This window comes from Globicephala melas, chromosome 5 (genome assembly GCF_963455315.2).
Source record: "Globicephala melas chromosome 5, mGloMel1.2, whole genome shotgun sequence".
Classification (NCBI taxonomy): domain Eukaryota; kingdom Metazoa; phylum Chordata; class Mammalia; order Artiodactyla; family Delphinidae; genus Globicephala; species Globicephala melas.
The window spans coordinates 125,894,363-125,909,201 of record NC_083318.1 but is presented as its reverse complement, the minus strand read 5'-3'; the positions used below and the strand labels follow the sequence as shown (position 1 = coordinate 125,909,201).

Here is a 14,839-nt window from a genome sequence, read left to right as displayed (position 1 = left end):
AGGGCTTGTTCAGTGGAGGTCATATGTAGCGATGGAAATTACAAAAGCCTGCAGCAGCTTTAGATGGCAAGAGATTTCTGAGTGGAAGTGAGTTCCCTGTAGATACGGGTAAGAGCAGATGAAGGTTTGTGGACCAGGAGACCAGGGACGGTGGACGGAGGTTTTCCTTCAAAACAAAGAGCAGCTTTCGTGCACCTTGTGGGAGAGAGATGGAAGGTCAGATGCTTTCACAGGTAGAGACCTTGGCTGGTGGAGATCTTGGTGCAGTTCCTACTGAGGATGCAGTACATCTACCTTAGTGGGTAGATAATGAAGAATGATGTAAAGGTTACTAGAGTACATTTGGGCAAAGGAACTGTGAATAAGAGGTGACTTTGAATTTGAGAGGATGAGGGGAATAAAAGGAGGGGCAAGAAAGAAGACGAGGCAGGTACTGCTAGGGTGGAGATGTGAACTAAGGGGACTCTGTGCTGAGGAACTGAAGTGGGTAATGGAACACAGAGTAACAGAATAAAGGAAAACCAACCAAAAGGCCAGCCCAGAGGTAGAGCGATGCCCCAGAAGTGGTCAGGGATATGAGACGTATTGGAACTTTTCCTCTGGGACTTGTGGTTGGGGTGTGGTCCTCACTGCAGGGACTGTAAGTGATACGTGTTAGTTGGGAGATCCAGCTGCAGTTAATGTGAGCAGGTGAAGGAATGGGTGAGAAAATGATTTGAGGATACAGGAAAGTGTGTCCTAAGTAGGATGAATGTTCCCAAAAGACCCCTGAAATTGTTTAGTGTAATAGATCTTAACCTTGGCTGCACAGTAGAATAACCCAGGCAGTGCTCAAACAAAAAACAAAACCCAATACCTACACTGATCAGATCAGAACCTTTGGGTTGGGAGCCTCCAACAAGTCTCTTTTTAAAGCTTCCCAACTGACTCCTACGTGCGCTGGATAGAGAATTATTATTTAGGATTTAGGACGAGCATAAGTGAGGAGTGCGGTGGGCCTGAAGGAGGAGGTATTTGGAGAAGAGATGCAAAAGACAGTATTTATGGGTAAATTAGAGGAGCAGGGCGATGGGAGAGAGGCTGGCGGGAGCATTAGCAGGCGAGGTGCCAAGAGGGCAGAATTTAGGTAATGAAGGGCCTTTCTCAGTTAATCGGCCCCAAAGTTCCCATTCAAGCATGGGCATGAGGCAGTTTTGGCTGGACTGAGCTGTCTCTTCGGTATGTTGGTTTACCTATAACTAGGATTTTGGTACTTCTGCATTATTAAACGATCAGGAGGTACAAGAAAGCCTTATCCATTATTCATGTTTCTTTCAGACTAAGTGCTGGATCCCCAGATGCTGAGAATTTATATATGTCTATTTGGAAAGCACTGACCATGATATAAACTGCTCTTGGGTTGTTTTTACTTCTCAAACCTGTTTGTCAGTCTTTCTCATCTCTTTTCACTAATTAACATAATCAAAATTATTTTATGAAATATTACTTTTTTTGCATGGATTGTACGTCTTTTGAGAAGAAAGGTCGAGAGTGACTGAGTATAAGAACTATTTGTGTGAATATAAAATGTGTTTCAGATATTTCAAATATGATGTAGATCTTCTACAGATGCTTTTTGCAATGATTTCTCTTTGAATTATTAAGAAGATTTGCCTTAATCAGACCCCATGGCTCGCCTACAAATACAGTTTTTCCTAAGAAGGATTTACGCCTACGATGATTTCTATCCAGACAGTGCCTTAACAGTATCGCCTTTGCAAGGAATACAAAAGACATAACCTTAAGCTTTACACTAGAGCTGTGTGTTCGCATCATTTATTTAACATCAGAAACTCCTACAGGCTCAACCATCAAAAATATACCCAGGGACCGAATATGTCTCATCTCCTCCATGGACACAACCTACAACACTCAGTTTTCATGACCCAGAACTATTCTCTGGATGGAAACTCCAGAAGGAAATACCCTGAATTTCAGAAAAAAAAAAAAAATTCTTCTCTTGGCTTCCTAGATGCATCCTTCTCCTACTTCTCCCCTTCCTCCTCTGGGTACTCCTCTTTCTGTAGGTCTTTTGCTGGCTGCCCCCCTCCTCCCTTGCAATGGCAGGGCTCCCCTGGTCCCTGGGCTCTAGGGTGTGGCTCTCCGAGCAGCCCACTTTAGGAGCAGAGTCCAGACCGCAGCCAGCTGCCCGGGGAATGAAGCCTGCTTTCTCCACTCAGCAGCTGTGTGGCCTAGGGCAACTTACTTAACCTTTCTGTGCCCTGCACATCTGTAAAATAGGGATAATGGTGTCCTACAGGTTGTCGTAAAGATTCAATGAGTTAAGAAAAGACACTTAGGATCTTGCCCGGCACATAAGAAATTCTCGGTGATGTTTATTAGCTTTATTATTATTTTCTCCCTCTACTCTCCCTTGATATTCTCCTCAATCACCATGGAGGACAAATATCAATATTATATAGTTGGTTCCTGAGTCTCTGTCTCAGGAACTGCTCTCTGTTCAAAGAGCCACCCCTATATTTCTAACTGTCCATGGGGCACCTTTGTCCTGATGTCTAATCCATACCTCTAATTCAATATTCCAAAGGCAAAGTCACCATATCCACAGTCCAGAGCTACCTGCCCCTGAGTTTGCTACTGTTACTTACAGGCAGACTTGATCTTCTGCTCCACCCATTCAGGGTTAGTCACCAGGGCCTGCAAGAGTTACTTAATAGGGCTTTCGTACCTATTCCCTTCCTCTAACTCCTCTGTCTTCACTCCAGCTCTACCATGCTTTTCCTGACTCGATTCTATCTTTTCATTGACAGCAGACTAGTATTTCTAACATGTATTTCCAGTCATGTCTATCTTCTAGTTACATCTCTCTAGTGATTCTCCATTAACTCAAGAAACTGAATCTCCACTCCTCTCTCTGGTTGTCAAGGTCCATCCCAAAAAACCTCCTATCAATCATTCTAGGCTTTCTGGAAATAACATGCCGCATAGAATCTGTATTTACTGTTCCCTTTGTGCTTCTTCATGCTGTTCCCTTCACCCAGAAATCCTGTATTTTTTTCCCCATTACTGTTGGCCAAACCCTGCCTTCCTTTAAGGTCAATCTCAAATGTTAGCTCCTTTTCAGATGTTCTCAAAATAATATGATGCCTCCTTCTCCTGAATTCCCACAGAGCTCTGCATTCATCTACGGCATGTGTCACACTCTGACTTGCTTCGTAATCCTTTGCATACTTCTTTTATTCCTCTTTCCAGATCATAACTTCTTCAGAGGCACTTACTATATCCTTTAAAGCTTCAAATGGGAGAAAATGAATGGCAATAATGGCACCGAGAATTAAGCCTATTTATTCTGTAAAGCAGCAGCCTGTTGTCAAATGCTAACCCTCTTCCTCACGGTCCTCACAGAAAGAATGGGAGAGCACATAAGGAAGTTGCACACAAGAGGAACATAGAGTGTGAGCAATTATGCCAGTTCCTTTTATAGGAAGAACACAGCTGAGACACACAAGGAAGCAGATTATTTACCATCCACAGGTCTCATTGCCAAATTCTTCCACTTCTAAATTTTTCATTAAAAGAAATCAAGGAGGGTAATAAACAAAAGTAGCCCTCGGGAGGAATCAGCGTAATGGAAACAGCTTCTTTATCAGCACGGCTTCAAGAAATGTCTAATTTGTTTTTGTAACTGCCATGTTCTGGGGCCAGACATTTGTGTTCATGCACACGGGTGCACGTACATACGCATGTCGTCTCTAGGTGTGAGGTGGGCGGGTCAGGCCGGAGTCACTTACCTTCAGGGCATCCTGAGTGTCATCCAGACAGTAGACCCGGAGGCTGTACTCCAGAGAGGAGCAGCAGAGCGGCCCGAAGATGGCCAGCGTCAGGCGCTTGGTGGCTGCTTTGGTGGTGGACTGCCCGACCAGGGAGTAGGTGCCAAGGTTCTCGGAGAGGAGGTGGCAGGCCTCTGCGTCCAGCTGGATGTAGCAGGGGGTGGTGAAGTTTTCCTCTCCGACCACCACCACATCCTGTGGGACGAGAAGGAAGGGGCAGCGACTGAGCCTCCTGGCTGCCGTGACCGTGGCCAACAGGGGTGCACAGATCAGCACTTCTCCTCCCAAGTTCTGATTACTCCTTTTCCTGCTCTTTTTTTCTTTCTCTGACTTTATTATACTTCTATCAATATTTCCATTCTTAATCATTCTCTCCCTTACTTCCCTTGCCTTTATGCTGATAACATGCTTTATGTAGAAGATCTTCATTTAGTCTTTTTTGATCTTCTAGGAATCTACATTGCTGGAATCTACCTAAAATTCCAAAAGAAATGTATAAGGTATCCTTTTAACTTCAGCATATTTGAGTTGATTATCTGTTTCTGATCATTTGCTTTAATCTCTAAATTGCTAATTTCATCCAAAAGTACTATCTTATTTCAATGTCATTTTAGCATAGTATTTTCCCCTGAAAATCTAGGGGTTTGAAAAGAATTTTTAAAAAAGAATTAGGGAAATTAAAGAATTATGCAATACCATTCTACTAAGTTCTTCCAAACTCACCCATCACTTACTTCCCAAAGCAATACACTGCTTTTCCTCATAATCTGGGCTCTTGGACTTTGCGAAAAGCACAGCATGGCAAACTCTATGCATTTGACACGTTATTTTTCTGTTTATTTTTCATGTAAGCCTTTAAGCAGTCTCACGTTTTAGATTGTTAACATTCAGCAAGAAATAAAAATAAGTGAAACTGATGAGTTTTATAAAAATAGTTACTAACTTAACTAGGTTTTGATTTAACCAAATGACTCAGGCCACAGAAGAAATCATCTGAAAGACCAAGCATAGAATCTATAAAACAAGGGTCACAATTCCACATGCCTCCCAGGGCAGAATGGTAACAGGAACGTGTGAAGCAGGTAGGGCAGAGGGTAATAAGGAGTGGTGGAGACTGTGGTGAAGCAGAGCACAAGCCTGTCTAAAGAGCTCAGTCTCCGCCTGGCTTCAGCCATTGCGGCCATGCAGGGGTGGGCTCTCAGTACTTTAACTGTAAGCATCTTTGCCGTAGGCATTTTTGCCGCGTAACTGATTGGCTGTAAAGCAATTTTGCTGTAAAAGATGAAACAGCAATAAATAAAAGAGGGACATTAACAAAAATAAAAAAAACATGAAAAATGAATAACAAAAGTAGAAAGACTTTATTATGAACTACAAAATATTTTAAAACATTTGAAATGTGTGTAGATTCATGGCAGTACTGTGCAAACAAATGATTTTATTTAGTGGGTTGTACCTAAGCACTTGTCTTCAAAGTCTTTCATTTGTAGTAGTATACATATTTTTGCTTGTTGGTTCAGCTCCTCATTTGGCATTCCACTTTTCTTTTTCGCTAAAATTTCTTCTTCATTAAGAGAGGAATCAGTTTCCACATACTGGGATGCATATTTATAACTGAGCTTTGTATTATGGTGTGGAAGCCCCTGCACTGTTGTTTGTTCTTGGTACATATTGTTACATGTCCCTTGACAGATGTTCCAAAGTTCTATGGGACATGTGGGCTCGACTCGGTGCCTTTTTGGCCATTGGCCTCTTTCAGATTTATGTAATATTAAAAATGGTAGTACTGTGTCAGTGGAGAGATGAAACCAAGCTGTCAACCAGTTGAAACCGAACTGTCCACCAGTTATTTTATCTTTTACAGCAAAATTGCCTTAAGGCCAATTAGTTATGTGGCAAAAATGCTTGTGGTAAAGATGTCTATGGCAAAGATGCTGACAGTAAAAGTACCAGGCATGGCAGGAATGCAGGACCAGTGAGGACACAGCCTTTAGTTTTTCAAGAGAGGCTGTAAGTTCAGATTATTATGTGAAATCTTCCAACTTTTAACTAATTCAAATTTAAAAGAAAATTTCAGTTGGGAGAAATAAAACCCATGTGTGGGCATGATTCAGCCTCTGCATTAGGCTACTTAATCTCTGCAGAGACAGCAACCATAGTTCCTTTGCTTCATACTGTATCTCAGTGGGCCTGGATCATGGTGAACAAATGGTTATTTGTCAAAAACATGAACAAATGTTTCATCATAAATTGAGTCCCTGGGGCTGGACAAAGCTATGAAAGGAGCCACCTCAGGTAGCTGTTAGTTAGGCCATGCAACATCACCCAAGCTAAAGTAAGGACTGTGTTTTAATAGCATCCATGAAATCATTTCTTCAGCTAAACCTGTACCCAAAGATAAAGCTTAAACTGAACTGGAAAGGAGAAAAAGGAGCTCAGCACTTCCACGTTTATTCCAGCCCCAAAAGGACACCTGCAGAGAAGCTGCCTTCTCCAGCACGGCAAGGGCAAGGCTCAAGTGTCATTTCCTGATGGCATGTTACAAAAAATCTCCTAGAAGAAATGGCGGAGAATAAAGATGCTCCATGTTCCTGTCACAAATAGAAGAGTGTTTTCATAAGGACTTCCTTCCTCTACTCTTCACATCTTTTTTTTTCTTTTCCTCTTATTATTGTTGTTATTACTCAAATCCAGAAATAGGGTATTAGGGTAATAGGCAGAGAATTGTGCAAATAATTTAGGATCCCTTGAGATAAAGACTTCGGGATGTTTTTGAGATAAATCATTTAAACTTAAATGGAATTGAAGTTAGATCTGGTAAAGTCCACTCTTAACGTAATGTATAGCCCTAGACGTCAATTCAGGACCTCTGGCAATGAGTGACCCTTCACCTTCATGTGGTCAAGAGGAGAGCACATCCATATAGAGGGGACACTCCAGGTAATTCCAGGTATGCCCTGCTACGCTTCTACCTCCACTACTACTTCTTCCTAAAATATTAGGGGTTTGAGTGTTCATGCATATTTTTTTTTCCTAAAAGAAAAATACTGAGGGACTTCCCTGGTGGCGCAGTGGTTAAGAATCTGCCTGCCAATGCAGGGGACATGGGTTCGAGCTCTGGTCCGGGAAGACCCCACATGCCACGGAGCAACTAAGCCCATGAGCCACAACTACTGAGCCTGAGCTCTAGAGCCCGCGAGCCACAACTACTAAAGCCCATGTTCTGCAACAAGAGAAGCCACCGCAATGAGAAGCTTGCGCACCGCAACCAAGAGTAGCCCCCGCTCTCCACAACTAGAGAAAGCCCGCACACAGCAATGAAGACCCAATGCAGCCAAAATAAATAAATAAATAAATAAAAATAGAAAAATACTGTAAGTAATCACAAAATATATCCAACATGCATATTGGATAATTCTCTTTATAATGACTACACAAATCATTTTTTTTTAGGTATTAGGTATAAAATATTCATGGTAAATATAACACATCCTTTTGCACTTAATTTCAGGTGCTAACTGCAGGGTTCTGATGTAAAGAACACGATCTGTTTAAGGCACTGTCCTTAAGAAGTTCTGATGGCAGCAGTTACAGACAGTCAAGTTGCCAAAGACGTTCTTCATTGTACTGGAGCTTAGGATACACCCTTCCTGTTTTGCCAGGTTAAGTTCAGACCTATATTCCTGGGACCTGTTAGCAAGTAAGTGTCTAACATTTTCTGACCCAGGTGCAATGTTTCTCTACCTGAAAATTAAAATAATAAAATATATATATATAGTTTCCCTTCCCAAGATAGTATGTATATGCAAATGGGACTTATGTAAGACTCTTAAGTACACCTTCCCTATGAGTTAGCTAATGCTTGACCATCTTTTTCTTTGTGCCTATCAGTCAGTAGATAAAACACTCAGGAACCAGTGTCTGTCTGTCTGTCTCCCCCTCTCTCCTCTTTGTCTTCCTCTCTCTGTTCCTCTCTCTTTCATTTTGAGTATAAGCTAAAATTCCACTCATGTGTTGCTTTAAAAATAAAAGCCTTCCCATAACTGCCCTTGCTTATCTGCATGGATTGCTCCTGGGTTCTATCTTTATCTCAACAGAAGCTCACCTCCCACTGTCCCTGCGCTGCCTGGTTCTTGAGCTGTATCTTCCAGTCCTCGGTATTGGGATCTGCGCAGTGATGCATAGTGAGGATGACAGGGCGGGTCAGCAGAGCTCCTGGAGGCCCACAGCTCACCACAGGGGTCAAGAGTGTCTGAGAGTCCTCCATGGGCGGCCTAGGAGGAGAGCAGAGATCTGCGTCATGCAAGTTCCATAGTATTTATGTACTACGTACTCACTGAGATTTCAGATCTAAAGTTGCACAAATAGCTTCTTCTTGGATTTTTTTTTTTTTTTTTTTTGTCGGGGGCAGGGGGCAGTGGTGGGGTTGAGGCAGAATTAAATGGGAAGACATGCACTTTATACCAAGACTTTGATCTTGCAAGACTTGAGGTCTTTCTAATAATAGTGAATCTGCCTGCATATCTTTGATCCCTCCCTTCAGACACAGGTCTGCCTTTGCTAATTTCCTCTGAATTCATGTACTGATACTTTCAGGATGGAATGAGAAGGAACAGGGTCCTTATGAAGTTACATAAGCATCTTTTCTGATAATACTTGCCAGTCGTTTCACAGAGTTTTACATACTTCCGTGTTTTTAGGACCTAACTTGAAAAACACTTCAAAAAAATCACTTTAGAATAAGGACACCCTAGAGCTAAACTTCTTCCAAATGACTTTCAGGAATAATTCAGGCTAGTATAGCAGATTCATTTTTTTCAAACATGACCAAGAAAGAATGTAGAACTGTATTTCTATAGCAATTTAAAATGATGTTTCTCTACATGTATACTTCATACTCTGAGAATTTGGGTGGAACGAATTTCAAAGATCCAAATTCTTTATTTTTACATGTTTTTTTTTTTTAATTGCCTATTTTTTCCCCCAACAAGATTGTAACCAACAGCCAATGAATAAATTAACCCAAGCTGTCAGTTGATATGTGAGGAAGTAGCCCCAAAGCGTTGAGTGGATTGCCCCAAGTCTCACAACTAACAAGCACCGGTGCTGGTGCTGGGACTACAACCAATGCCTTTGCAAAAACAATACAACTATGTTGTCAGAATAGCATGAGTTAAGAAATCCTGGACTCACAAAATTTTAGAGGAGGAAGGGCCCTCAGGGCCAACAAGCACAGAGCTTCTCTACAAGATGCTGACATGTGGTTAGTGCTTTAAACTCATCCAAAATTGCAGTCCACTACTACTGAGGGGTCAACTCATCTATTATCAACTCAATACTTAGAATGAATACAATCTGTCTTCCTGACACTTCTCTCCACATATCCTGACCGGCTTTCTCTCCACTTTGGCATGAAAGAGCCTCTCAAGCACTTAGAGATTATTACGGTATCTCTAAAACGTCATCTTCTTCCAGATGAAAGCGCCTCAATTTTTGCAATTTCAACTAGAAAAGCATGGTTTCTTGATCTCTCCCTATAATTCTATCTTTATTTTCATAGAGATGTCTGTCAGTGTTTCACTATCTTCCCTAGAGTGAGGCATCTTGAAATGAGTGTAAGACAGTCACCCCTTAGTATCCATGGAAGATTGGTTCCAAGGACCCCCCGGCAGACACCAAAATCCCTGGAGGTTCAAGTTCCCTATATAAAAGGGCACAGTATTATATAAAATGGCATATAACCATTATATAAAAATTATATAACCATTATAAAAGTTTTGTAACCATTTATAACCAAAAAATTATATAACCATGATATAAAATGGAATATAATCTATGCACATCCTCCCACATACTTTAAATCATCTCTAGATTACTTATGATACCTAATACAACGTAAATGCTATGTAAGTAGTTGCCAGTGTGCTGCAAATTCAAGTTCTGGTTTTTGGAACTTCCTGGAAAAAATTGTTTTTTCCAAATATTATTGATCCAAGGTTGGTTGAATCTGCAGATATAGAACTCACAGATACAGAAGGCTGACTGTTCTCAGGTATACAGTATAGGGGGACTACTGTTTTCTCTGCTTTGGGATATGTAGTTATATCAGTGCCTCACGAAATTGTTGCCTTCGATCATTCTCAATTATTTATATTATTTAGCAGAATTGAGTTAGATGGGAAGATAAGAGATAACATGGTTAAACATGTCCTTTATAAAAGGAGGCAATGAAGCCCCAAGAAGGTTAAGTAATTTGTTAAAGCTAACCACTATGTATTCCTAACATGAAAGGCTCTTAGTCTCTCTTTGTAGGTCTGTGGTTGCAATGATGGCTTTTGAACCTATACAGAGAAATTTATATTTAGCCATCTAATTTTACTTTAATTGTTTTAGGAAATTTTTCAGGTCATCTATTTCTTAATGCTATGTCTTTCCTCCATATATTGGCTATCTCTTCTAGTCTTTTATCTTCCATAAATTTGATATGCCTGCCATTTATGTTCTCATTCCAATCACTGATAACACTGTAATACAAGAACAGGGCAAAGACAGAGACCTTTTCAAGGGCACTACTTGAAACCTCTCTCTAGTCTGACATCAATACTTTGAGTTTAGTACAGTCAAACACAAACCCATTAAAATGTACATTGTCCAGTTCATATCTTTCCATTTCATTCACATGGATATTACAAAGGTCATATCAAATTCCTTTACAATCGCCACAGTCACTTGAAATGGATTTTCCTCTAGTCTTTATCTATGGTTAATATAGAAATACCACATAATCTAGAAGTTAGCTTCTATCTATGGCTTACCCTCACTTAACACTCAATGAATGATAGAAGCTGTTATTATTTTTTTCATATTGTTGGAAAACTATTCTCCACGCATCTCTCATGTTTCTGCATGGTCCCGACTGTCTTTCAAGACAACTGTATAGCAGTCTCCTTGGAAGATAAAGATAGTGCTTACCTCTGGAGCAAATGGCAGACATGTCTACCTCCCATTATAAAACCCTCAGGTTCCCTAAACTCAATGGTATATTCCTGGAATGGAACCACTGAGTGTGTAGATGTCCTCTGACTGTCTTTACATCACCCTTTCAGAACTTGGGAAACTGGCACAAAAATGGAAATACTTTAGATAGTGCTCTTGCTGTGAGCAATAAAGTATCCTTTGTCTCTGACTCAGGAGTCTTGTGTCATTTATCCGCATCTACAAAACTGTGGCAGCCAACTTGGTAGGTCACAAGTAAGGTCAAATCTTAGAAATTCCTAAGTTCTTGGTGATTATTATCATCAGTGCTAAAAACTCAGTTAAAATTTGGCATATTTTCCCCTTAGTAAAACTTGGCTATCAGTGCTTCTTCTTTTATTCTAAAATTTCACTAGAATCTCCCAACCCGTGACTTTCTTTTCCTCCTATTCAGGAAAAGATTTTTTTAAATTATCTCTTTTTAGTCTTTTAATATCATCTCCCTTCTCACTGAATAATAACATAGTTTTATTAAATCTAAAGTTATCAAAGTACTTGGAAATGTACTTATATTTGGAATTATAAGGTGAGTGGTAGCTTGAGAACTCATTACCATCCCCTTTTGGTTTTCATTTCCCCTTTACGCAATTTGTCCTCCTTTGTTCCAGTCTGAAATTCATTCTCTTAGAACATGAGTGAAGTCTTGCTTTCATTGTGCCACAGCTGATATTACACTATCTGCCTTAAACAGTAACTATACTCTTGTTTAATTCTACTTTTCCTACTGGGGCAAAAAAAGCAATGGCTGCATTTTCCTGCGCGCTACCCTTACCTTTTAGTTACAAGTGTATCTTGAGAACGAGCATTAAACTTTTAAAGAAAGAGAGTAAAGTGGAATCCATTTCAAGTGGTCCTTGCAATAGAGTTGGGGATTGGAAGCATCTGTCTCTCAGTCTGCTGTTAGCAGCGGGTGCTTGAGGCAGGAGGAGGAGGGATTCTTCTCATCACTGAGTTGGAACAGAAGGGAGAAGACTCCCTGCTGCGCTGGGGTGCCGTCAGACCTGCACTCCCCTGGCATGCAATACTGATGGGCACCATTCTTGGAGGAGGGATAGCAAGGGAAGGAAGGGGCAGTAGGTGTCAAAAGAATTTATTTACCCAGTGAGGTGCAAGAATGTAATGAATAGGGAATTGGTGATGTGGAATTCATAACAGGGAATGGAAAACAAAGAAGTAATAATGATAAGAATCTTTTTGGGTTTTCAAGATGAAAGAAGTAGCACTGAAATTGGAAACATCTCCAAGCATATATGGAAGGAGCCACCTAGGGAAGGTTAAGATTTAACTATGTGAAACCAAAGGTCAGAGCATTTAAATCCACATTTCCTTTATTTACATAAAGGGAGGATATTAAAATACATAAAACAAAAATAGTATAAAATAAATATAAAAAAATCTGTTTTACGTTTTTGCAGAGAAGGGCTTTACTTCATTAAGTCTCATGTGTTTTCTAAGATATTTAAGCAAACATTCTGTAAATATTAATTGCAGATGATATGGAAATAAACTCAAAGAAAAAATTAGCTGCAGAAACAGCAATTAAGTAGAAATCCACTAATGAACAATGATTAAAGTTTTAAAGGCTTTTCAAAGTCCAACAAGGATAATATCATGGTAAATGTCGGATGCGTTCTGAGGACTCTAGGACAAAGCCCTCGGAGAGGAGTTTTAGTTTCCTGTCAGATTTTCTTATCCTTTGCTTGCTGTTATCAGCGAGGACAACTCCTCCTACACATAACTGCACAATTCACAAAACTTTCATAAAAGCTATTGCATTTGCTGCCCAGGGCACACCTGCTAAGGTAGTCAAGATAAGTGTTTATATTACCTTTTTTTTTTTTCCCCAAAAGAGGAAACTGAAAGCTAGAGAAATTAACACACTTGCCCAAAGCCACAAAGCTAGTCATAGGCAAAGCTAGGATCCAAAAGCAAGTCAATTGGTTTCTTTCACACAGTGGTATATTCTGGGTTGCTTATCTAGATTTACAGCCTTGAGAAATTTCTGTGATGTTTGCTACAGCAAGCTCAAAACTGCTTCCTGAAAAGAATCTTTCTCCATCTACCTCTGTGTAGAGACGAGATGCCTTCTATTAACACACATGTCTTTTGTCAGGTCCCTCAGGATGACAATCCCACCCTAGGCTCAGCTGCCTTTTAAAGCACACAGTTTCATGTATAACCGGCAACTTGAAATACTTGCACTCTAGGTATCTGACAAGGAATATCTAACTCACTTGCTATCAAAAGATCAATTGAGCAAAAAAGAATATTTATGGAAGCCACTTTGAAGGGCGTGCCCCCATTTCCCCAGACAGACCAAAATGTGTCCCTGGATTAAGCCTGAACAGCTAAATACTGTGCCCTGGATTGAACTGCTGAATCCTTGTGGAATCATTTTACCGAATTTATCCCTGGGCTTTATATCATCTACTCACACTGAGGGACACTAACAGAAGTAGCCCTGTGTAGCTCACTGCTATTTTGATCTTTTGAATGTTGTTCACTGTATTAAAAAAAAATTTCTTTTTCTTTATGAGGAACCGAAGGAGAAATAATTGAGCTTCCTCCAGGCATATTTTCCCCTTTTGGACACATGGATCTTATAACCTACCATGTTTCCCTCTTGAAAGCTTTGAAATAGTAAATTCATGACCTACTAATAAGAAATATGCTGGGAATTCCACCAAATATTTTATATTCTAACTGCTCACCTGAATTTATCTTATCTTTCTAATCTTATTTTTTCTATTTTCTCATTTTTTAATCCACTTATTTAAAAACAATTTTCCTCCCATTGAAAAGAATCACCTTGAATCATTTCTTTAGAAGTAGGACTTCAATAAATAAACACTGTGGAGAACAGTGAGAGAATAAGATTTAAATATACCTGGATTCCACACCCTTCCGCCCTCTACCTTCAGTCTTTTTATAGCTGTTACTTCAAACAAGAAATTCAGGACTCTACCTAAAAGGATAATATCACTGAGTTTCACTGAGAAATAATAAATGTCACCTACTATTATACAAAGTTCCAAACAACACATTAAAATAAATGAAAACTTTCTGCTATATGATTACATACAAAAGACATTTTGGCCACTATCCTAACATTTTACTTTATTATTTATATGCAGTAAATATGACGATAGTCTTCATTGCCTCACCACTAACACCTTAAATGCTTCCTACTGGGATTTCATCCTTAAAAAAAAAATCCTTAAGGCAACCAATGTCCTAGAGTTGACGAATCCAATAATTTTTAAATTATCATTCTCCTTCTTTACAGTTTAATTTTAGTAATACCTCTGTCAATCACTCCTCCATCTTGAAACTCTTTTTACCTTTGATTTGTTCCTATTATGATTACAATCATTCAGTCTTTCATTCAAAAATATTCTTTGAGAAGCAACTATGTATTAAGCACCTTGCTAGATGCCAACTCTATTTATCTGCCTTATCCTTTCACGTTCTATTTAGTTTTGCCCATCATACCCAAACCTTAAATAAGAATATTTCCCAAAGTTCTTTCCCCAGTCCTCCTCTTTCTGCCTCTGCACTTTTTCCCTGGAAGATCCACTCACTGGTGACTTCCCATTTGCATCTCCAGCAAGAATCCTATGTCCCCTTTCGCGCACACCGTGCACAGCTAAATCAGAATTTGTCCTTTCTCTCCTTGAACCAGTTGCTGCTTCTGACCCCTTCGTATTGCTCTCACAATTTTCGCAGTGCCCAGGGCTTGATTCTTAAATACATTCTTTGTGTTTTGCCACACTTCTAATCAGTTGTGAAACACTTTTTCTTCTGAAACATATTTTTCTTTCCATTCTCCAGACTCAGGCCTGGCTCCTTCCCTCCACCCCTCACACCTTGATTATTGCCATGGGCCAACCAGGGCCCCCAGCCTTTGAGGGAGGTCTTTCTGTTTCCTTTACCAATTCATCCTGCACACCATCACCACATCAATCTTTTAAAAG

At 40.0% G+C, this 14,839-nt stretch overlaps 1 protein-coding gene across 2 annotated transcripts in view; it reads right to left on the bottom strand.

Moving 5' to 3' along the window:
- Window positions 1-14,839, bottom strand: part of UNC5C (unc-5 netrin receptor C) — a 397,062-nt gene that overhangs the window by 20,213 nt on the left and 362,010 nt on the right. For both annotated transcript variants that reach the window (XM_030865643.2, XM_060299770.1), the window contains 2 exons: window positions 7,936-8,104; window positions 3,792-4,025 (listed from right to left, as the gene is read on the bottom strand). In XM_030865643.2, coding sequence (XP_030721503.2) covers window positions 3,792-4,025; window positions 7,936-8,104 — 403 coding nt within the window. The remainder of the gene's footprint in view (window positions 1-3,791; window positions 4,026-7,935; window positions 8,105-14,839) is intronic.